Genomic DNA, 23,472 nt, shown 5'->3' with positions numbered 1-23,472 from the left:
ATGGCCAAACGGGAATTTGAACCCAGGTGTCCCAGGCCCCAGACCGACATTCTAATCCAGTGTGTCTCAAACTTGGGTCCCCAGCTGTTGTCTGGACCCAAGTTTGAGAAACACTGCTCTTACCACTATGCCACACAACCGCTACACTGACTGGCTGCTGCTCTCCAGAGCTTCAGGTGGCATAGCAGGGGGTCCCTCCCAGCCCTCGAAGATACCAGTGGGGATTTGCATGTGACATAAATGCTCTCCCCTCTGAACGAATCCTTCCATTCCTTTGCTCTGTTCTGCATCACTCCCTTTCCCAGAGAGGCATTTAGACACTGACTCTCCAGGATTTGGAGGGCAGCAGCTGTTCTCAGCCCCACTTGGAGATACCCAGGGAGTGAACTCTGCATCCAACGCACACACTCAGACACTGAAGCATACACCATGCAACATGAGTTTAGGATATTATCATGCTGTGGTGTGATATCTCTTCTGCAGCTCTATGCGAAGAAAGCCTTGCAAAGGGTAATAATAATAATAATTTAGCAGGTCATCCAGGGATTGAATTAGGGATCTGCTCCATCCCAAGCAGACCCCCCTTCTGTCCCTGAACCCATCTAGCGGGATTCCTGACGGAGGCCTGCGGTCCCACGGCCGGCAGATAACAAGCCAGGAGTCAGGCCTGGAGACACCCCCACCCTTCCATCGCTCACCTTCCTTCCCTGCTGTGTGCAGCATTTTTTTTATCGCCAATTTTTATAGTTACCAGACGGACAATTTGACAGACAGGGCTAGGAGCCTAAAGTCCTCTGCGTCAGGATGGCCTTTGCGTTCCAGAGCCATGCTTGTTCGGGATCCTTTGAGTTCCCTGATTTACCTTTCTTTTGCCTGTCCTGCATCTCCCAATGAGATACTACTCCCTTCACTTCCTCTGTGCCATGCCAAACCTCATAAACTTCTATCGTGCTGCCTCTTACTTGCCTTTTCTCCTAACCAAAAAGTCCTAGCCTTGGCCACCTTCCTTCATAGGGGATTTACTCCACCCCCTTGATAATTTTGGTTGCCCTTTTCTGAACTTTTTCCAACATCCTTTTCAAGACAAGGGCCCTCAGGCTCCTGGCAGGCAGTTCTGGGTGGCAGGAAGTGCCATTTCCTGCTCCTCACTTTACCTTCTCCTTTTCCGGCAAGGTCCAACATGTACAAGCCCATCCACTGTCAACACGGAGCAGCTGAGGAGGCCGATTCCTTCGTGAACAGGCTGGACCCAAACAAGATCTTCCTGAGATTGCACAGCAGCACCTTAAAGTCATGTGGGTCTCCCTTGCTGATTCCAGTATCCTTCTGGTCAAGACCAGACCCGGAGGCAGGGATAGTCTTCAAACAACAACTAAACCTGCCTCCTCAGTAATGATATGGTCTGGACTTAGCGTAACTCCTCCTGCTGCCCGTGATAACTGAGATCGGATGTCCCAGGACACCCCACCCCCTGCTGAACATGCCCAGCCATTCTGTTGGCTGGGGCCCACTCCCAAGCAGCCCTGACCCTCTCGCCTTAAGATCAAAACTATACCTATCCACAACCCAATACCCACCCACCCCCAACAGAGAAAGAAACACACAAACAAAAGAACATACCAAAAAGCACAATTTAAAAGGCCACAGATAAAATATAATTTAAAACTATTAAAAAGAGGAGCCCTCTCTGCCGAGTAGCAGCCGCAGTCCTTGTGAAGCCTGTCAGCACCACGTCCCCCAGCCAGGTGGAGAGAGGCAGGGCAGAGCAGGACCCTCAGGCTCCTGGCAGGCAGTCCTGGGTGGCAGCAGCAGCAGCAGTCCTTTCTAGGGCCTGTGAGGTCCCCCCAAGCCAGGTGGAGAAAGGCAGGGCAGGGCCCTCAGGCTCCTGGCAGGCAGTCCTGGGTGGCAGCAGCAGCAGTCCTTTCTAGGGCCTGTGAGGTCCCCCCAAGCCAGGTGGAGAAAGGCAGGGCAGGGCCCTCAGGCTCCTGGCAGGCAGTCCTGGGTGGCAGCAGCAGCAGTCCTTTCTAGGGCCTGTGAGGTCCCCCCAAGCCAGGTGGAGAGAGGCAGGGCAGGGCCCTCAGGCTCCTGGCACGCAGTCCTGGGTGACAGTGGCAGCAGCAGCAGTCCTTTCTAGGGTCTGTCAGGCGCCCCCAAGCCTGATGGAGAGAGGCAGAGTAAAGCTACTTTCTAGGTGCAGCCTCCCTTTAGCGCTCTTCTTTGGACAGAGTCAGGAGTTGCATCCCTGCCTCTCAGCCTCCAGGTTTTTTTTAGCTGAAATCCCACTTCTGCCCTAAAACCCCCCTTCATCTTAAGAGCTTTGTTTTCAATTACCTATCAATACGGCTGCTGTCTCCCGATGTTCGGGCCTGGTGCTCCTCAGCAACACTGTGAGATCCCTTAAGGTGGCTGGCAGTTTCTGGTTGTATCTTGACACCTGGGGATGGGAGTGGACAGAAAGGCAACCAAGGTGCCAGATTAGCCTTTCTGCTGCTGACCAGTGTAGGCAACCCTGAGATAGCCAGACCATTGGCCTGACTCTCTTTAAGGCAGCTTCCTGCCTATGCTGGTCTGCACATGAGAATAAGGCTGCAGCAGAATAAGGGAATCTCCTTTCAACTGGCTCATTGAAAGGCAAAGCGTTGTTAGGTTAATTTGTACACCGCTTCATAATGTGCCCCCTGCCACCAATTTCTTACCGCCAGCGGTTCCTGTAGAATATGGCTTAGTCCTCGCAGGCCGCCCATCTGCATCAGGGGGTTGGGTGCCACCAGCCACTCTTGGAGAGTGTCCACAATGTTCTCTCTGCTGCAGAGGCAGCCAATCTCCCGGTGAAAAAGGAGCTGAGAAAGAAAACACTTGATGGGGTGGAAGGCCAAAAAAAGTGCCATGAAAATCAAAGTTCACTACCCCATACCCTCCAAGTTTGTCCTGATTTTCTAGGGACAGCCCCGGTATTATGAAAGCCAACCGGCTTCTGATTTAATCCTGGAATGTCCCCGTTTTCCCTGCCAGAGCTACCGCCACCGAGCTTGGGGAGGAGGATGAGTGCTTGTCCCCAATGACAGTGGAGGCTGTGAGGGGGCCTCTTTTTGCCCCTCCGTGGCATCTCTGTGGCCACTGCTGCTGGCCTCCTCCCTTGGGCAGCTGGTAGAGCAGCGGTTCTCAACCTGTGGATCCCCAGATTTTGTTGGACTACAACTCCCATCATCCCTGAGCTCTGGCCTTGCTAGCTAGAGGTGATGGGAGTTGTAGTCCAGCGACATCTGGGGACCCACAGGTTGAGAAAGGCTGTTGTAGAGGCTGCTGGAAAGCAGGTGAGGACGGGAAGAGGCTGTGGCCACTAAAGCCCAGCCCTGTGTGCCATGCTGGCTCTGAGGGGCAGGCAGAGGGCAGAGCCCCCCGGGTGGGAAGAAAGGGGGAGCAAAGCGCAAGGAGTTAGTTAATGCACACTGCCCTCAGCTCTTATCTAAGGCCTGTAGAAATTGCTGCCCTAGGCAGAGTGCAGGCCTGCCAGCCATCAATGGTGGCGCAGGAGACCTTCTTACACCCTCTGCTTTCCTTGCCTGCCTGGGTGCAGTTGTTTCAAAGCAGGAGCGCCTGCATGCATTCCCCGTTTCCGACTCTCACCTCCGTGAAGCAAGCCATCCCAATTGCTCTTTCCTTGGTGTCAGGGCGGCGTATGTAGGCACGTGCCTGTTTGAAAATTGGTCGTAGGTCCGGTTTAGCTCGGCATGAGGACTGACTGAGCGGGCAGCAATGGCTTCCTATTGACTGCAGGATAGGAAGCCATTGCCGCCCGCTCGGTCAGTCCCCGCACGGAGCTAAACCGCCGTGCTGCTCCAGTTCTTCCACATGGGGACTGACTTCCAGGACGCAGCCACAGCTTCCTATTGGCTGCAGGAAGCTCCTGCAGCCAATAGGAAGCTGCAAACTCTCCCCCGCCCCGCTGTGGCTCCGAAAGCCAGCGGGGAAAGAGCGGCGGGCGTGGGCGCATGTGCACAAGTGTGCGTGCTCACGTGGGCGATCTGGCCCGCCGGCGGAAAAGTTTGCCAACCCCGGGTTTAGTTGGTAGATTATTCTATGGTCCTGTTATAAGAATAATAAACGATCATAAAGTGAGTTATAAAGTCCCTCAAAAAATTCCCTCAAGGTTCGTCTGCTGACATTACATTTGTTGCATCTATACAGTTGTACTGTGTCACTAAGTTTTTACTGAAATTTCACGTATCTGTATTACTGTATCTGTATTTTGTATCTGTTAACCTTCTGTATCTTTACTTTTCAATGCTGACAAAAAATTGTGTATTTATTTGTACCAATGTATCTGCAAAACTTTGATACTAATAAGAAATGTCATATTTGTCTGTGGCTACACAGTGCCATCTACGAAGTCTACAGTACACACACAGACCAATTCACAAGTTGAATGACTTTATTCAAAACAAGGCTATACAATCACACTTATATATGCAAAGTACCGGAAAACACCCAAAATCCTGTCTTCGTTTCCTCTCTTATGGATCTGCTCCAGGCATCACTCAAAGTCTTCCTGAAAAATCAGAAAAACAAACAATACATAGCCATCAATAAACATGGGAAAAACAGGAATCTGCCTAAATCCTTTTGTATACACCGTCTACACCATAGAAATCATGAAAGCTCATGAGTTCAATCAACCAACCTGCATCACACACACCTGGAGAAGTGAAGTGGATGGGGGCGTTGGAGGATGGTATCTAAAATTTCCCTCTCATCCATCATCTCCAAAGCTTCTCTGAATGTTCTTCCTCCCAGCATCTTCTTACCTGTCAACAATTCCCCAAAGTTTTCATCTGAGAGCTCTTGAGAAAGAGAGAGAGAGGAGTAAATGAGGCGGACGAGAGGGAAAGGTACCACATTTTTCCGTGTATAACATGTCCCCGTGTATAAGACGGTTGGGTACTCAGTATTTAGAAAATGGGGAGAGATTGCCAAGACTTGTTAAGCTTTTTTGGGAGGGGATTGCCCAGAGTTGAGCTTTTTTTTTTGGGGGGGGTAGCCATTAATCAAATTGCATGCATCAACCAAGTCACCTATCGTCTGCCCGAATGCCACAGCAGCAGCCAATCAACAACAGCCCTTTCCACAGCAAAGAAATCACTGCTGGAAATCTCCTCCTGGTGGCTACAACCAACCGCCCGTCCCCCCTCAGCACTACCCATGTATAAGAGGAGCCTCTATCACTTTGAAAGGACCCCAATCTCGTGGAAAATCTTATCTCTACTGCTGTGATCCAATCTTTAATCAATGCAGCGGCCTCACTCTTGTGTCGGATCGTAAAAATCCATGAGTTTTTCGAAAAATCATCGATCAGCAACAGAACATGTTTGGATCCACCCAAAGACACTACCTGCATGGGGCCACACAAATCTGCATGGACTAGCTCAAAGGGCCTGCTGGTCTTTCTAGTGGATCTAGGATATGTGCATGTGGTTACCTTAGATTGTTTACAGGCTCTGCAATCTAAGAACTTGTCACATCCCTTAAACTTAAACCCCTCAGTATTCTTTGGGGCCTTGTTAACGTAGGACCACCCTGTGTGGGAAAATCTCCTGTGCCAAAGATGTACGCAACCATTGTGTGGTGGCACGTTTGCGCATTGCACTTGTGCCTCTTCAGGGGGTTCACAACAGCAACAGTAGCAATAGGCATCTCCACCATGAACAGCCTATCTTTGCACTCAGTACTGTATAGCTTCTTCCCATCCCTGACAAAAGAACACGTTATTTGCAAACTTTACACTGAAGCCATCAGCTACAAGAGCGGACACACTTAAAAGACAGTTGGCGATCTCAGGAACCACAAAAGCTTGAACTTCATGATCTAGAAAAGAACAATACAACATGCCAGTCTCAGTTAACTGTCTCTTCGATCCATCATCCAATGACACATATCGTCCACTTTTCAGACTTGCAATTTCAAAGAAGCCCACCAGATGGCACTAGAGTGTGAGTCGCTCCATTGTCCACGATAAAAGAGAGAGTGGCTGATTGCTGACATTCCAACATTGCCATGGAAACACTTCCGCCCCCACTAGGGCCTCTGCCAGTGTTCTCATGCTTCGCTGTCTGAGAACCTTCACTTATTTGCTTTCTCTGCCGGCTGACCTTGCATTCCTGAGCCCCTGCAGAACAGCTCTCACGCGAAAACAACTCTTGGAGACTTTGGCTTTCACAGAGCTCTTACAGCTGCTGTCTGCACCCCCACTCCTGGGTGCCCAGCTTCCTGAGGAACAGCTTGCCACTGTTTTCCTCCCAGCTCTCTGCCTCTCTCCCTGTTCATCGCACAGATGTGTTGAAGCATAGGAACAGCTTCCAGGAACGTTGCCTTCAGCCCTCACTGGGCTCCTTTCAGCCCCCACTGGGCTCACAGTCTCGGTCTTTGGCTCCCACTGTGGCTACAAACGCCTTCTCCAGTGCCTGCCAAGCGACCCGGGACTCCTTAATGCCCTCTACATGAGGCAAAAGCCAAGCATCCACGCTTGTTTTTAGTATGCCCAGCACCCACTGCTCCTTTTCCAGAGCTGCAGCCACGTCTGCCTCTGTAATGGCCTGGGAATCTGATTCAGAGGCTGAACCTGAAGAATCCCAGCCTGCACAGGAGTCCCCGTCTCCAGGGCCGGCTGAGCCAGGGCAGGGGCTTGAATCTGAAGGGCCCGCATCTGTGCCGGATCCTCAGGAGCAGACACCAGATGAATCCACTCTGGCTCCGGAGGTGATTGAGGACCCATTGCCTGCAGGTGCTCCTCTCCCAGCCCTGTCAGGGGAAGGTGAGGTTGCCTCTGGGTTCAGTAACCCTCCAGCCTCTCCTGAGCTGCAGAGGCTCAGGGCAGAGAGACGGAGGGAACTAAGTTCTCTCAGGAGGAGTCCTCACCTTAAGGCCAGGAGAAGCAAGTCACCTGTGGGCCGGGACCGCCCTAGGCCCCAGAGGTGATAAAGGCCAGTCAGCCCAGTCCCAAGTTGTGGGAGCAACATCGCTGGAAACCTGCTGCTGCCAGCACTCTGACCCGCTCTTCCGGAGTTCCTGACCATGCCCGGCTCCTTGCCTTGGACCCCGCTTCGTCCTTGACAGACAGCCTCCAGACCATCGACCCAGGACTGGACTTGGACCATGGCACACGGTAACCCCTCCAGGACCAGCACAGCCTCACTAGCTTTCTCAGCAGCTTGAGGTAGTAGGGGATGCATGCAAGACCAGAGCTGTTCTCCCAGCAGCCAGTACTTCATTCTGACGGACCACTCATCCCAGTTGGGGCCAGTTAGCTTCCCAAAGGGCACGTTAAAAGCCTCTTGAGCCTGCGCCATCTTCCCCCGGGGCTTATAAGCTTTACTCACGCTTCTGTCAGCCGGTCCCCTGAAGATGCAGTCTGCTGCAAGCTCCTGCTTCACCAGTGAACTCAGGACTGCCCCCTTCTCAGGCAGGAGTTCAAAGCTGGCCTCTTTCCTTGTGGTCTCTTCTCACACCCGGCAAAAGAAACGTTGCTTCCCATAACCTGTGAATAACTGCATGTCCAGTACACTCCCTCTGTGCAAAACTTCTGTTTTTCTCAGCGCAGGCTTTAGTCAGGAGCTACCTTAAGCAGTATGCAGAGTCGCAGTGTTGCCTCCGTGTGAGAAAGAGTAAGGAAGAGTCCACAAGCTGTTCTCTCTTTAACAGCGTTTACTTACAAGCAATAAATCCATCAGAACTTGGAGGCATTCTCTGTGCCGGAGAACAAAACATGCTCTGTGTCTCAGCATCTCTCAGCGTAAAAACTGAAAGTAACTCACAGACAAAGAACCGACGCAGCTTCCTGAACGAAGCTCCAGCCCCAAATACAGGACACCACTAGGGGTTAACCCTTTAACCACCATACTCCACAAATACCTCATCTTATACATGAAAAAACAGGGCTAGTTCTTTGTCAGGGGGCTTCTTTTTTTTTTATAAAATATTTTATTCAAATTTCAAACATAAAATAGAAAATCACATATCAACATAGAGATAAAAGAAAGAAAGGAAAAGAAAAGAAAAAGAAAAAGAGAAAGAAAAACACAACTATTCATAATATTGTATTGTACACTTAACTGGACTTCCTCACACCTCCTTACCCTGCATTCTCCACAATAAAAGTGCCAGCAAATTATTAACTTATTTCGGCTCTTATTTTATACCTCTCAGATGTTATACTTCTAATCTTAAAATAATTTTTTAACAATTGGTTATAGCTTGAGTTGAACATAACATTATTTTAAGTTTCAACCTTTTCTTACATATCACCTAACTTTCTAATTCTTTCAAATGAATTGCTGGAACCATTTTTCCCTGAATCGTACAATTTTTTAACACTCATACAATTTGTATTGTTTTTGTAAATAATCTTTAAACTTTTTCCAATCCTCTTCCATTGTTTCTTCTCCCAGATCTCGGATTCTGCCAGTCATTTCGGCCAGTTCCATATAGTCCATCAATTGCGCCTGCCAGTCTTCCAGTGTGGGCAAATCTTGTGTCTTCCAGTATTTTGCGAGAAGTATTCTTGCTGCTGTTGTTGCGTACATAAAAAAAGTTTATCCTTCTTTAACACTTTCTGGCCTACAATGCCCAAGAGGAAGGCCTCTGGTTTCTTGGTGAAGGTATACTTAAATACCTTTTTTAACTCATTGTAAATCATTTCCCAGAAGGCCTTCACTCTTGGACAGGTCCACCAGAGGTGAAAGAATGTCCCTTCAGCCACCTTACATTTCCAACATTTGTTATCAGCTAGGTGATATATTTTTGCAAGTTTGACTGGGGTCATGTACCACCTGTAAATCGTTTTCATAATATTTTCCTTCAAGGCATTGCATGCCGTGAATTTCATACCGGTGGTCCATAACCTTTCCCAGTCTTCAAACATAATGTTGTACCCAATATCCTGAGCCCATTTTATCATGGCTGATTTAACAGTCTCATCCTGAGTGTTCCATTTAAGCAGCAAATTATACATTCTAGAAAGTACCTTTATCTTAGGTTCTAACAATTCTGTTTCTAATTTCGATTTTTCCACCTGGAATCCTATTTTTTTGTCCGAATTAAAGACCTCTTTGATTTGAGCGTAATGTAACCAATCTCGCACCTTATTCTTCAATTTCTCCAAACTCTGCAACTTCCAGTTGTCTCCAATTTTTTCTATTATTTCCCAATATTTCGGCCAACTGGCCTCCATATTGAGTCTTTTCCGGGCCTTAGCCTCCATTGGTGATAACCATCTTGGGGTCTTATTTTCTAATAAGTCTTTATACTTTGTCCAGACAGTAAATATTGCTTTCCTGACAATATGGTTTTTGAACACTTTATGAACTTTTACCTTGTCGTACCACAAATATGCATGCCATCCAAAAGCATTGTTGAACCCTTCCAGATCTAGGACATCAGTGTTTTCTAAGAGAAACCAATCCTTCATCCAGCAGAAAGTTGCAGCTTCATAATATAACCTTAAATCTGGCAGGGCAAATCCCCCTCTTTCCTTTGCATCAGTTAGAATTTTAAATTTTATTCTGGGCTTTTTGCCCTGCCAGACAAACCTCGAGATATCTTTCTGCCACTTTCCAAAACATTCCACTCTGTCCACAATCTGTAGGGTTTGAAACAAAAATAACATCTTTGGCAATACATTCATTTTTATAGCTGCAATTCGTCCCAACAAGGAAAGTTTCAATCTTGACCAAATTTCTAAGTCCTTCTTAATTTCTAACCAACATTTTTCATAATTATCTTTAAATAAGTTCAGATTTTTCGCAGTCAAGTTAACCCCTAGGTATTTCACTTTTGTAATGTTAAAACCAGGTCATCTGCAAAAGCTTTAAGTTTGTATTGTTTCACTCCGACCTGTATTCCTTCCACCAACCGGTCCTCCCTGATCATGTTCAAGAGCACCTCCAGGACTGAAATAAATAACAAAGGGGATATAGGGCAACCTTGTCGTGTTCCTTTTTCAATTTTAAACTCTTCTGACACCACATTATTAACTATCAATTTGGCTTTTTGTTCTGCATAAATTGCCTCTATCCCATTTTCAAATTTGTCAGGGGGCTTCTTGACTGTTGCGATGAGCACATGCATGCTGTATCTGAACAGGGATCATAGAACTGTAGCATCTGAAGGGACCTGCGGGGCCACCTAGTCCAATCCTCAGCAATGCAGAAGAGGGGCAGCCACCCAGAAGTCCCTGCTCCATGTTACAAGTCTCTTTAAAAAGGAGGGGTGCAGTGGGTGGGACTTGTGCCCAGAGATCAAGGAAACCAAGAGAGACCCCAGCCTTGTATGACGCAGGCCTTGCCAAGGGGAACCCGAAAGGGATCTGGTTCTGCCTACTCACCTGGGAACGCTGGCCCAGAATCCTCAGGGCTCTTCTTTTTCAGCAGGGGCAAGTGCCGCTGCTGCCTGGAGTCTGGCTTTCTGTTGACCGGCTGAAGGGTGCTGGTCTGGCGCTGTACCAGCTCTGGGAAGACTACTGGCTCCACCTTGTTATTTCGGGCCACAGTGTGAATCTCTCGCCTCCCCAGCACTTATTATTCTTATTAAAAGGGAACACAAACGCCAAACTAAAACGGTATCTTTCGCTCCATAAGACGTGCCTAGTTTTTACAGGAAAACAAGAAAAAAAAATGTTCTGAACGAAACGGTGGATATATGATTTTTGTGGTTCATGCTGTGGCCACAGACATGTGATTTGACGGTGAGATTGGAGTAGCCCAATGCAAAAATCCTGAGGATCCATGTGGATCTGTGCTTTGTAACCACATTTTTGCGCCATTGTGGCCCCACGCAACAGTGGATGCATGATTTTTTTGGTGCAGGCTGTAGCCATGGACATGCTATAATAATAATAATAATAATAAATTTTTATTTATACCCCGCCCTTCCTGGTTCAGAAAACCGGGCTCAGGCGGCTAACAACAAAATTAAAACACTTAATTGATGCAACAACAAAAAAGCATAAAATACAGTATGAAACATGAATAACAATAAATTCAGAATTCAAAAATCAATTTGGGGGAAAATCCATCCAATAAAGATTAGATGATCACCAGGGCTAGCTGGCTAAATTAGTCCTACTTGGGCCAGTGAGGAGACCAGGGGAGAATTAGGTGTGGGATCCCAGAGCAGGTAATCTTCATAAAAAGGGGAGAGGGAGGGATGGAAGGGGAATAAAAGATCAGTTCAAATTGAAAGCAAGGCAGAATAGCTCTGTCTTACAGGCCCTGCGGAAGGAGGTTAAATCCTGCAGGGCCCTGGCCTCATGCGACAGAGCATTCCACCAGGTTGGAGCAATCACTGAGAAGGCCCTGGCCCTGGTAGAGGATAATCTGACTTCCTTAGGGCCTGGGTGGGTGGGGCTTGTGCCCAGAGATAAAAGGAAACCAAGAGAGACACCAGCCTCGTATGATGCAGGCCTTGAGAAGAGGAACCCGAAAGGGATCTGGTTCTGCCTACTCACCTGGGAACACTGGCCCAGAATGCTTTTTGTCTGGTCTGCTGCTGACCCACTAAACTGTACTGGCCTGGTGCTGTAGTAACTCAGGGAAAACAACTGGCTGGACTTTGTTCTTCCTCCAGGCCTCTGCACGTGCTTGAGGAGGCTTCACCAGCACTGGCAAGAATTGGTATGTTCTTTGGGCAGCAGGGTCCTGGGCGACACTCTCTTGTAAATTAACTGGATAAACTTTTGATGAACTTTTCTTCTTCTTTAAGAAGAAAGCCATCCTGCAAGAGGGGAAATGGCCCGCTGGTTGGTTAGCTCACTTGGAGCCCCTTTGGACAGAAGGGCATCTGAAGAGCAACTCAGCAAAAAGAACTCGCCATGAGGTCTGGATAAGTAACAAGCCTGACTCTAGACCCAGGTCTTTTAACGTAACCAGGTCTGCTAGTGACTCTTAGCATCACATCGCAGTCGGCCATAGATGAACGATATTCCACTTTACGTCCTTTACTCCAGAAACAGATTTGGAAACGATAAACAGGATTTTCAAGGGGGCAGATGTACCCTGCAAAGGAAGAGATATTAATAGTCTACAACTCATTCCGCACCTCAACATCGGAGGAAGAACAGGTCTTACAGCTAGGATTGGGTTTTGTGCCCAAGCCTCGTTATAATGCCTTTCGCACCACAGCATAAAGTGTGTAAAAGCTCATGCACAATATCAAGCTACGTGATATGTATGGATCAGCCTTTATAGCAATTTAAACCCGAATCTTCCTTCGTTCCACCTAATTCCAACCCATCTATCACACTGTTCCACTAATTGGTGCTCCACAATTTAGATAAACTTGAAAAGAGGGGCCCTAGGGCATAGGACAATTTAACTGAGTCTCAACATAACTGTTTGAATGACTGAGTCCAGGGTGTCGTACATTGTCCTGGGCAAAGGTGGTTGGGATTCCAGGGTAAATATTAGGCTCAACATCTTGTGGCACCGCAAGTTTTTGCACGCAGTGATCTCTAGGATAAGCCAGTCATGTGTTGCACTGGGACCTATAGCACTGTGTTTAGAGGTAAACCGCAGTTCCCATGATTCTTGGGGGGGGGTGTCATGTGCTGTAATGTTATGGCATGTCCACAGCCACTAACAACAACCAAAGTGAATAGTTTCTGGTGAATTTTCCTTAAATTGTCTTGTCTCAATTTAGTGTTTATCATTGCAAGGTGAGCTAGATACTGCAGTTTTTGGCTGTGGTGACCTGCGGTCAGTTATAATTAGTTAAAGTTGTTTCTGTATGTAACAATAGCAGCTAGGATTCTATATGTGCAGAAATGGGAGTTGGAGTACTGCAACACTGAGACATAGGAAACTGCCTTATGCTCAACCAGACTGTTGGGCCACTTAGTTCACCATTGTCTCCAGGGTTCAGATGCTCTCCAGGGTTTCAGGTAAGGAAGCTCTCTACCTGCAAATGATGGGAGATGGAACCTGGGACTTTCTGCGTGTAATGCAGATGTTCTACCATTAAACTACAATCATTTCCCAACATCTGGAGGGCATCCTTGCTTTGTGGAGTGTGCTGGCCAGCAAACAAGGGGTGTGTGTGTGTTATTGGAAACACTATTACTATACTATTACGTTTTTGTTCCTATTTTTATTATGTATTTTGTGTTCTCCATACTGTGGTTTTATGTTGTGATCCACTCTGAGACCTATGGGTGTAGGGCAGTGTACAAATTTAATAAACAAGCAAGCCTTGATGTGCAGCTGGCCCTCTTGTCCGTTATATCACTTCCAACATTTGTCTTTCTCCTATACTTTGCTTGGCCCCGATGGACAGAAACAGGCCTGCAGCATCCAGCTGTTATCTGAGAGCCCTATCACCTCTCCCCCTCAGCATTCTTGTCGGCCTATGTCAAGACTGACCCCTTGCCCTGCTGCATCTATAACTTTGCATCCGCGGAGCCAGCTCTTTCCAGGTTTGCATCGCTTTTCTTCTTGAGCTGCCTGCCTGCTGCCTGATGTCATCGCTATGTCCGGTTCTCTGCTGCCCTGGATTACATGCCCTGAAAACTCGTGCCTCCTAAACTAACAGCTGTCAGAGCGGCAGCATCGAGAGGAAGGGTGCGTCGCACACACGGAGGGTGCTCTTCAAAGCAGGACCCAAAAGCAGGTGAGTTTCCCCTGATTCTTCAGGTCATCATTACAGGCCCAATTTAACAGAGGGAGAATAATTGGTGGGGACATGCCCAACACCCCTGAGAGTAGTGTTTCTCAAAGGGGGTGGCAGGGGAGAATGGCAAGTGTGGCAGGAAAAAAACAACCACATTTGAACATTTCAGTATAGTATAGTATAAAAATAATTTTTGTGAATATTGCCAGAAACTGCATGCATGCTTCTTTTCAGGAGCATTGGCTATTATTCTACAGTTCTCCGTGACCTCTTGTTGCGAAGAGGGATTTTGAACTCTAACAAATATGTAACATCAGAAAAGAGAAAGCTTTCTTTCTGTTGATAGGCATATGTTTGTCTCAAATTACACCTAATATCAGTAACATTACACAACAAAAGCAAGCTCACACCTCTAACTGAGTTTGTAAACGTACAACCAAACAAAGCTTTCCAAAGATCTCTGAAGGACAAACCTCTAGTAGCAGGGAGTTCCACAGGGCTTGGCTTGTCACACTAAAGGGTACATCCCGAGTGAAGACTAGATGAAACTGGGGGTGCTGGGAACCACCAGAGATTCTCAGTTCTTGAAGAACTAGGAATCAGGAAGGCCCTGAGATAATTTGGGTCCTAGTCGTTGAAGGCTTTTCTTTGATTCGGATTCCAAGAGCCTTCTTCCCCTGGGGGTTCCCCAGCGTGTGCCTCCCACCACTTCTCTGCATCCAGCCGGTCCATGACACCACTGCATTACAGCTTCCATCAGCTCCAAATCTCCCAGAGGTCACTGGTTTTGGGGAAGACGTAATTAGAGGAAGAAAGTCGCTGCACAGCACATGGTGTTTGGAAGCTATCAAGCAGGCAGATCTTAGGTTTCTGCATGGAAAATAGAAGAGGACAGATAGGGGGCCCCACCCTTAGGGAGCCCTTTGAAGCATCAAAGGTAAAAGATGGGGGAAATCCTATTAGGTCATTTAGTTCATCCCCCTGGGCTCCCTGCAAAACAGTCTCCGGTGCTCTATTCTGGGGTTCACGCCTAAAATCATTTAGTTCCAGCCTTAATACGAAAATACAGATCTCCTTTATGGAAAGGGCCAGTCATCCAGCGGGGCCTTCCTCCTCCGCACCACTGCCACGGGAGCATTTAACAAGCCGGCAAATTATAAACAGAATAAATTTGGTTCTCCTGAGATCAAAGGGAACACAGGCAGGACGGGGGATGGAGGTTGCACAAAGGTTTCGAGGGATGAGTGAGCGGCAGTTTCTGAAGGGGCCTGAACCAAATCCTAGATCAAACGGGAAATTCTGTCTTAAAAGCCTGGATGTTAGATTAGAAATATCCCAAGGGCAAAACAGAAGATTACACTATTAAAAGAGCCATGTACGCTTTGGAGAAGGCAGTCCTTTAAAAAGAAGAAAAAGTAGCAGGTATTTTTCCTCCAAGCAAAGGTAACTTATTTTGGGGGGCATGTGTTCTGAAGGTCAGGTCCAAAACATGAGACGGTCCAGGCAGGATTTTATGCCATAGCAAGGTCAAAGGGGGACGCGGGTGGCGCTGTGGGTAAAACCTCAGCGCCTAGGACTTGCCGATCGTATGGTCGGCGGTTCGAATCCCCGCGGCGGAGTGAGCTCCCGTCGTTCGGTCCCAGCTCCTGCCCACCTAGCAGTTCGAAAGCACCCTTAAGTGCAAGTAGATAAATAGGTACCGCTTTCTAGCGGGAAGGTAAACGGCGTTTCCGTGTGCTGCGCTGGTGCTGGCTCGCCAGAGCAGCTTCGTCACGCTGGCTACGTGACCCGGAAGTGTCTGCGGACAGCGCTGGCCCCCGGCCTCTTAAGTGAGATGAGCGCACAACCCTAGAGTCGGACACGACTGGCCCGTACGGGCAGGGGTACCTTTACCTTTAAGGTCAAAGGAGAGGCAGTGTGGTGCAATGGCTGGAGTGTTGGCTGAGACTTGGGAGACCAGAGTTTGAATCGCCACTTGGCCATGAAGTTCACTAGGTGACCAGGCAGGGGGTGGGTGTCAGTCAGTGCCTGTCTAACCTACCTCACAGTGGTTGCGGTGATTACGGTAAATGAGGAGGGAGAGAACCATCTATGCCACATTGGGCTCCTTGGAGGTAAACTTGTAATAAAAATGCAATAAAAAAGTAGCCCTGGAGCATTTTTGTTCATTACATTGATATCCCACCTTTGCTCTGAGGAGCCCAAGATGGGGCATGTCATTATCTTCTCCCACATTTTGTCATCACAACGACCCTGCGAGGCAGGCTAGGCTGAGAGGAAATAACTGGCTGCGGAGATTCTCAAGCCCGGAAGGAAGCTAGGCTGATAGCAGAGAGCCACTTTAGGAGGGGGTCCTACTGCAATGGGCCCCACAAAACAGGAAAGGGCTGCCAAGGGAAAACCAGAAGGCAAAGTCTTGAGGGAAAGGAGGTTGGGGAAGGTGGGGGAGGGGAGAAGAATTTACCTCACAGGGTTGTTGTGAGGAAAAATATAGGTCAGCCTGGCCTCCCTCACAGGGCTGTTGTGAGGAAAAATATAGGAAAATATAGGTCAGCCTGGCCTCCCTCACAGGTCCGTTTTGAGGGGGAAGCGCCATGCGATGAACAAGAGGGAAGAAAGGCTCTTTGCGGCTCCATCCCTTGGCCGTTTCCATGGCAACCAGGCATGCCACCTCCACCTTACCTAGGATGCGGGTCACCCCCAGGGTGAGCTTCTCCAGGTAGGGCTTGGTGCTGCTGGAGCTGCTCCCGCTGCGCAGGGCCTTCTCCTCCATCCTCTTCCTCCTCCCTCCCGCATCAGTCCCTATCCCAAAGGGGCGCGGACAGCACCTGGTGAGCGCGTTTTGCCCCTTCTCGCGACCCGTAGCTCAGACGCCGCGCCGCGGTGCTTTTGGGGAAACGCGGTCCTCCCTTTCATTCAGTTCCATTGGGCCGCCGTTCTGTAGGGGGAAAAGGAATGGAGAGCCGGCACTACGACTCCCAGAAGGCAATGGGAGAGCCGGCTCCACCTCCACCTCCTCCCTTTCTCCCCCCCCCCCGTCCGTTCCGAGTCCTCCCCATTGGCCGGCTCCTACGACAGCGCGTCACTTGCGCCGTATCTGGGCAAAGCCCGGGTTCCGTAAGCCAATGGGAGGTCAGAGTCGCGCGTGGGGGGCGTGGCAGGGCGGGGGGACGCTGGGAGTGGCGGTTGTTTCAAGATGGCGGATGTGGCCGCGGGGCCGGGGCCGGAAGCAGCTGCTCGTTGGAGTAAGGATCGTATCCTTCCCTCAGGAGGGGCTCGCCGGGGGGGGGGCGTGGCGGGAGGAGAAGGAAAAGCGGGAGGGGGGTCTAATTTGACGGCGGGCCGATAATAAACGGTGGCCAAGGCTGCCGTGGTTCCTGAGCATGTGCAGAGAGCCGCCTCCGTTGCCTCAGGAAACGAGCCCCGCCGAGTGCGGAGCCAGGCCCGGGGGTTACGGGGAAGCCCCCACTCCCAGGGCGGGGGGACCTTGGCCTGCCAGCCTCGCTCTCTCTCTCGCCCCTCGCCCTACTCTGCAGGGCTGTTGTGAGGGGCCGGGGAGCGTCGCTTGAGGGAGAGAGAGAGGGCTGAACAGGGCTGCTTCGTATTGTAGTACAAATGCTGCTGCTAGTATGCTAAATTCCCCCATAGCTCCCTCGAAGTCTCCATTCCGTGCACAGCGTAGCAACCCAAATAGTCGCGCTGAGCGGAGACTTGAACTCGGGGCTTCCCGGCTTCCCCCGTCAACTCTGAGCTGCTGCAGCTGATTTCAGCTTTTCTTTGTGGTTCCCTTTGGTGGAAGTTTTGGTAACTTTGGTGGCTGCCGCCATGGGGAAGACGGGGCTCCTGGTGGGTGGGAGACATATATTGCATGGCCCTTGAGGTTTCTGTATGTCTTGGGGGACGTGTCCTGTTTATGATATCGTCTGCCTTCATAGCCTCTCCCCTTCACCAAGTGACCCCATGTCTCGTGACCCTGCAAAACAGACCCATAGCCTGTTCGTCACTCCCTCCTAGCGCCCTTTCCACCCTTGGCAGCAGCATTAGGCGTCCCACTCGCGGCAGAAACAACTGAGGGTCCCAGCCACCAAATGGTCATACATATAGAGCTAGAAATGGAGGCTGAGACTTCCAGGCTTCCAGAGGCAAAGTTAGTGGTTTTAGAGACTTTGCATCACAGTTCTGCCAAAGAAGGCTATCCCTCACTAGGTAGCTTGGTTGGTTAGAGCGTGGTGCTGATAATGCCAGGGTTGCAGGTTTGATCATAAGGGCCACCTTCATTTTCCTGCATTTCAGGGGGCTGGGCTAGATGACCCTTAGGATTCCTCCCAACTCTGCAGTTCTATGATTCTAATATCTTCAAGGCTTTAACGGTGTGTGTGTGGGGGGGGGCACACATTTTGCACCTCCAGCTTAAGAGTTAGATGAGCAGTTTACAATAACTCTATATGGTCACATTCTGGGTGCATGTAATTGTTGCTGAAAATAAGACCTCTAATCTGCCCTGGTCGATGAGAGTAAGTGGGCCCAAGAAGCTGAAATCTATTTCAAAAATATAATTTTAAACATATTGGCAGAAGATAAGTGAATGGATTTTAGTTCATGAACTATGTGAGCTTAAAGATATCAAAGAGAGATCAACAGCATATTGTAAGTAAGTGAATCATGAGGAAGGGAGCAGTGTACTTTATAAGGAACAGTATATGCAAGTATATACTGTGCTATTTTGTTTTTCATGTAATCATTATTTTCATATATTGTTCCTTTCATTATTCGGATATACTGTCCTCTTCCCCAGAATTCATTTATATATAATCTGTTGTTGATTTCTGTTTGGTATTATTATGCTTACATCTTTTATGAACTAACTTGCATACATAGGTCTTTGGCTGATGTATTTACACTAAATCTTTCCAAATGGATTTTAGTCTCCATTTGGTTGCTCCCCTCTGGCCCACTGGGGCAGAGTAAGAACTTTCTTTCAGCATCTAGAAGAGATGATGTGCAGAGAACAACTTATTGGATGTAACTTGCTGCCAGTAGTTGGCAATGGGCTGTTATTAACTTAATTGAATCCACCATGAATTGATGGGTGACTGCTAAAGATATGCAGTCTGATGGCAATCTGGATGATACAACAGGGAAGGGTCCCAGATTATGGTCTTGACTAGGATGCAGTTTACCCAGATTTCTCTCCTGATCCTCAAATACCAGTACCTGCTTCTATGAGCCCCAGATAGCTTTTTAAAAAATGTGTGAGTGTAAAGCTTAGTCTCCCGGTGTCCATAATAAGAATCTGAGGAGCATGCATTGAGTGTATAGCCTCCAGGAGTTGCTTTTATAATCAAGGCTAATACAAATAAATGTGGCTCATTATCTCTGTGATTGAGCTAGTTACAGGGCCTTTAATAAAATACAACCTTTTAAATGAGGCCCGTTTAAGAGGAATAACAAAGTGGATTTACAGAAATGTTTGCTTTGGTAGTCTCCTGGTCAGTTGTCTGCTGCTTCTGAACTTTCTATTTTGACGCAGATTTTTCAGACTACAGTGGTACCTTGGTTTCCAAACAGTCTGGTTTGCGTACGTTTTAGAATAGAAACACGTCAAACCCAGAAGTGTGTGTCCCGGTTTGCGAACTTTTTTTGAATTACAACCTATTTTTTTTTTTTGGATTACACACACTTCTTTTTGGAGGCCCCATTGGTGAAAGCGCTTTGGGTGACAACTTGTTTTGGTTTACTAACGGACCTCCGGAATGGATTATGGTTGTAAACCCAAGGTACCACTGTATAATATTTACAGAGTGTAAAATGTAGAATGGAACAAACCTTTTGCCCTTGCTTTCCTTTAATGAAATTGCATTCAGTTTCTGACGAAGAGCAGCCACCTGTCTATGTCCCAGGTATGATCTTTGAATGGTTGCCAAATTTAACTTGACTTGTTGGATAGTGAATTGGGCCAGGACCTGATTCGGATTCACTCTGTGCATACGGCACATGCACTCTTATCTTGGCAACTTTGGAGTAACGGGTTATAAAATGAGATTTTGTAACTTTGGGGAGAGGGCTAGAAGCAAAAGAGTTCAAATGATAACTTAGGGATACAACCTTTTCAGGTCCTTTAAGGGGGCTGGAAAAATCATGGAATGCTTTTAGGCACCATCATCTCATTTTCACAGGTTGGCAGCCAGCCTTTAGGTGCTCCTCCTAGAGCTAGAGAAATGGCTTAAAGCTGTCATTTAGCGACATTTGATCTCTAGCTGCTCATATTTACATGTTTATTTACTTGCACTTAACCTTCTCTTCCATCATCGAGCCCAAAGTAGCGTACATTCACATGCGGTTCTCAGGCAGTCTCTAACCAGCATTAGCCAGACCTAGACCTGCTCAGCTTCCAAAAGGTGGTGGGATCATGTTCTTTCTGACCCTACCCTGGGAATATATAGATCAAACTGTGAATAATTTCATTGTATGCACTGACTTCCTGATGAATTAGAGCTGGGCTCTGAGTTTCATTTGCCTGCCTAGCCAACTCCCAATTTGCCCTTCCTTACTTAGAGGTATCAGAGAAGGTGAGGCAGAGCTTAGTTGGCCTGCTTTGACCTGCTTCTATATTCTGACTGTTTTTACTGAGAAAAGAATGAAAGATTTTCATGGATAATTTCAAGAACTTAACCCAGCTGACAGCAAGTCCAATGTGCTGCTTTGATGATACATATTTTTGTCAGCCCCAGAGACAGTTCCTGTTTGTGTGAAAATGTGTTCTCTGTATTGACCCTTAGAAGTTGAAGTTAGTGCCATGTCAAGAAACATGTGTCTCTTGAAGGTAGATGAATTTTCTGTGCCTTAATTTTCTCCATGTTTCATATCCAAGAAGTTCTCTTCTGCAGGCAGATGATTCAGTAGATCAGCCCTGGTTGATCAGCTTGCAGTCTCTTTGTATCGTTCTGATTGCTGCCACCCACCCACTTCTTGGGTGCTGGCTGGGTCCTTCAAAGCCAGAGAGAAGCTTGGCTATGCCAAAGCAGCCACCCCACATTGATATGTAGTGAATTACATACTATAGGGGGACATGGGTGACGCTGTGGGTTAAACCACAGAGCCTATCTAGGACTTGCCGATCAGAAGGTCGGCGGTTTGAATCCCCACGATGGGGTGAGCTCCTGTTACTTGGTCCCAGCTCCTGCCAACCTAGCAGTTAAAAAGCACGTCAAAGTGCAAGTAGATAAATAGGTACCGCTCTGGCGGGAAGGTAAATGGCATTTCTGTGCGCTGCTCTGGTTCACCAGAAGCGGCTTAGTCATGCTGGCCACATGACCCAGAAGCTGTACGCTGGCTCCCTCGGCCAATAAAGCAAGATGAGTGCCGCAACCCAAAGTCGGCCACGACTGGACCTAATGGTCAGGGGTCCCTTTACATACTGTTTACATAGTATATTATGGTATGTTTACATACTATAGGATGTTCCAGCCCCAAATGACAGAAGTAAGGGAACTTTCTCTAATTGCCCTGTGAAGAGTATAGGAACAAGGCAGCAAAAATTAGTCTTGTCCTCCTCTCTACTCCTCTCCCTGGTCTTTGGTTCTGTGTTGTGATTGTCAACTTCATAATTGTAAAAGAAATGGTCGGGAGAAGGATAAGCTAGTTGCTCATGGAATTATAAAACTTTATTAAGTACCTTCAAAGCCATTAAAAATCTGTTTGGTATACAAAATAATTGAGCTTATTCTTATGAAAACGTTGAGAATAGTCAGGCAGCTGATGTGATAACTGGGGTCTATAAAAAGACTATTAATCTTTGGTCTATGGTGTAACCATGCAGGACTCTTTGAACCAAGCATTCGGCCCCTGTCTCCTGACGGGAAGAGTAAGTCCAAGGTGCAGGGTTCTTGGTGTTGGGCAGGGTTATCCTTGGGCCTTCTCAAGTCTGGGCTGGTTTGTTTTTGTTAATGAAGAGTTTTTCCTTGGGCTGGGCTGATACTTAAGCTTTTTTGGGGGGTGGGGGAGGGTGCTGTTTTCATTTCCTCTTTTTTGTGGGAAGCTTCAGTGTGGGAGGTGCTTTGTAAGAACAAGCTGGAAGTTTTCCTGATCTTGTCTGTTCAACCTCTAGGAATTTCCACAGAGAGGAATTTTAGAGCAAGACACCTGCTGAAAGGTCAGAAAGCGGAAGTGAAGGCAAAGGTGCCTGCAGCTGCTGCTCCTGCCCCGATGGATGCCTGGAAAAGTGCAGGCCAAGCGCCTGGGCAGCAGGTCAGTACAGAGAAGGGCAAATGAAACCAGAACTCTTGAGGCTGCAATCTGTGGCAGAGATAACCTGGAAGTCCATTCAACTCAGCAGGACAGAGTAAACCTGTGGAGGATGACAATGTGAAGTTTACTTATTGTTTTATTTATTTATGACATTTATATGCTGCCTTTCTACTAAGGCACCCAGGGCAGTTTACAGTGTTAAAATACTGAAACAAATGAGATATAATGTAAACGTGGTCTTGGATGGTGGCAGCGATGGCAGTCCAATTGGATGCAGACTTGATGTTGATGCAGACTGTTTCTGCTTTATTCACACACAGCTGAAAAGTGGCTGTTTGTATCTGGCTTAGAAGCCTTTCCCCTCTTCTTTTCTCGTGCAATCATTGTGGCGTTCAAGGTGCAAAGATAAAGTAATTGTGCAGGCCTTGAAAAATCTTCCTTGTCCAGGCATCTAAAAATTTACTTCAGCATTTGTAACTGTGGCTAGATTAACGCTTGCAAGCCTGGGGCCAGAATGGAGCAAGTAGGACCAGTTCCTGTCACAGTGCCTAAGGATTAAAAGCTTCTTTTAGGGAGTCAGAACTCTGGATACACCTCCGTCATTGCCTGTTCATGCAGCTGTGTATAGTGTTGTGACAGATGAGCTGCCTTTCAGCATGAACAGGCAGCTGCAAGGGATTTGTCAAAAAGAGGCATGTCTTCCTGCTCCTCTTATTTGGGGCTGGAAGGCAACTGGGGGGGGGGGGTAGATTGGCTGGCAAGGTGTCCCAGTGCTTCTCTTTGGAGATTTGCTGCCTCCTCCCAGCAGGTCTCTCTTCTCTTTGGGGCAAAGACAAGCTTCTTCAGTGATCAGCTTCCACATTCTCTGTTGAGAAGCTTCCCTTTATTGGGCCAGACATTGGTTCACCAAGGCTGCTATCTTCCACCAGCTGTGGCTGTCTAGGGCAGTGGTTCTCAAACCTTTTTCTCTGGGCAACACTTTCAGAATAAAAAATTGCTTGCAACACACACACGTGTGTTTGTTTGTTTTTTGCTAATAAGAAATATATTGGAAAACAAAAAGAAACAAGAACAAAAGTGCTGGATTTATAACATAGAACACTACTACTTTGGATTAAGCCTCGACCCTTCTTTGTGCCAGCCATGTACTCTACCCAGCAAGTTACCATCCCTCTAGCAGAATGTTTTTGCAAAGAGTATTTCAAGTTATCAGAACTGCCCTCTCCTCGTGGGCAGAACCATGGCTGTGTGAGAGATTGAGGCGGAGAGTTAAAGATCGTCCCCTCAGACAGCAGCAGTTTATGCCTGCAGTGTGAGCAGTGCTCCTTTTGAATACATTACAGAGTCACTAAAGTGGAAGATGTAAACTTCAGTTGTATAGGAGCTGCTGTAAAAGTGCATCCTTACGCTGCCTTTATTGAATTTATAGCTATGACTAATGGGCCTCTGTCTAAAGAAGCAATAGTGGGTTATAAAACAACAAAGCAGGGATCACAGAAAGAGAATATTACATGTTAGCTCACCCCCTCCAATGATGATGATTATAATAACATAGTATATATTGGTTTAAAA

General features: G+C 47.7%; 2 protein-coding genes and 1 long non-coding RNA gene across 18 annotated transcripts in view; 2 read left to right on the top strand and 1 right to left on the bottom strand.

The window, feature by feature from the left end:
* Window positions 1-23,472, top strand: part of KIAA1328 — a 237,467-nt gene that overhangs the window by 3,118 nt on the left and 210,877 nt on the right. Inside the window, exons 1-3 of one of the 10 annotated variants that reach the window (XM_083466015.1) lie at window positions 16,790-16,907; window positions 19,518-19,553; window positions 21,761-21,900. The exons of 1 other annotated variant lie outside the window; for it this stretch is intronic. In XM_083466015.1, the coding sequence (XP_083322141.1) occupies window positions 16,850-16,907; window positions 19,518-19,553; window positions 21,761-21,900 (234 nt within the window). In that variant the 5' untranslated portion in view covers window positions 16,790-16,849. Of the gene's footprint in view, window positions 1-13,398; window positions 13,654-16,789; window positions 16,908-19,517; window positions 19,554-20,829; window positions 21,529-21,760; window positions 21,901-23,472 lie in introns of those variants that run through there. 8 more of the 10 variants (XM_083466021.1, XM_083466017.1, XM_083466018.1 and 5 more) reach the window with 8 other exon arrangements.
* Window positions 1,394-16,674, bottom strand: LOC310689067 (uncharacterized protein). 7 transcript variants are annotated; one of them, XM_083466339.1, is made up of 9 exons: window positions 16,336-16,622; window positions 14,127-14,434; window positions 11,498-12,044; window positions 10,376-10,634; window positions 4,697-4,841; window positions 4,479-4,549; window positions 2,697-2,840; window positions 2,332-2,434; window positions 1,394-2,156 (listed from the first exon to the last, which is right to left on the bottom strand). In XM_083466339.1, the coding sequence occupies exons 5-9, from the start codon at window positions 4,795-4,797 to the stop codon at window positions 2,141-2,143; spliced, it is 435 nt and encodes a 144-aa protein (XP_083322465.1). In that variant the 5' UTR covers window positions 4,798-4,841; window positions 10,376-10,634; window positions 11,498-12,044; window positions 14,127-14,434; window positions 16,336-16,622; the 3' UTR covers window positions 1,394-2,140. The 7 variants fall into 7 exon arrangements, 3 of the variants coding, with proteins under 3 accessions (XP_083322465.1, XP_083322464.1, XP_083322463.1); XM_083466338.1 differs by lacking the exon at window positions 14,127-14,434; XM_083466337.1 differs by lacking the exons at window positions 10,376-10,634; window positions 11,498-12,044; window positions 14,127-14,434; window positions 16,336-16,622 and adding an exon at window positions 7,374-7,950.
* LOC310689131 lies at window positions 16,007-16,237 on the top strand. Its single transcript, XR_014517351.1, has 2 exons — window positions 16,007-16,147; window positions 16,193-16,237. It is a non-coding gene; the product is annotated as an uncharacterized lncRNA (long non-coding RNA).

The sequence above is a fragment of the Podarcis liolepis genome (assembly GCF_965112155.1).
Source record: "Podarcis liolepis genome assembly, chromosome: 11".
Taxonomy (NCBI): domain Eukaryota; kingdom Metazoa; phylum Chordata; class Lepidosauria; order Squamata; family Lacertidae; genus Podarcis; species Podarcis liolepis.
This window is presented reverse-complemented; position numbering and strand designations above follow the sequence as displayed.

What these genes read in the sequence shown, in the direction of transcription:
- LOC310689067 (XM_083466339.1), bottom strand. Translation starts at nt 4,797, where the DNA reads ATGCTGGGAGGAAGAACATTCAGAGAAGCTTTGGAGATGATGGATGAG. An exon ending in CATCCACTTCACTTCTCCAG is followed by an intron (nt 4,550 to 4,696) that starts GTGTGTGTGATG and finishes CTGATTTTTCAG; the next exon opens with GAAGACTTTGAGTGATGCCT. An exon ending in AGGATTTTGGGTGTTTTCCG is followed by an intron (nt 2,841 to 4,478) that starts GTACTTTGCATA and finishes TTTCTTTCTCAG; the next exon opens with CTCCTTTTTCACCGGGAGAT.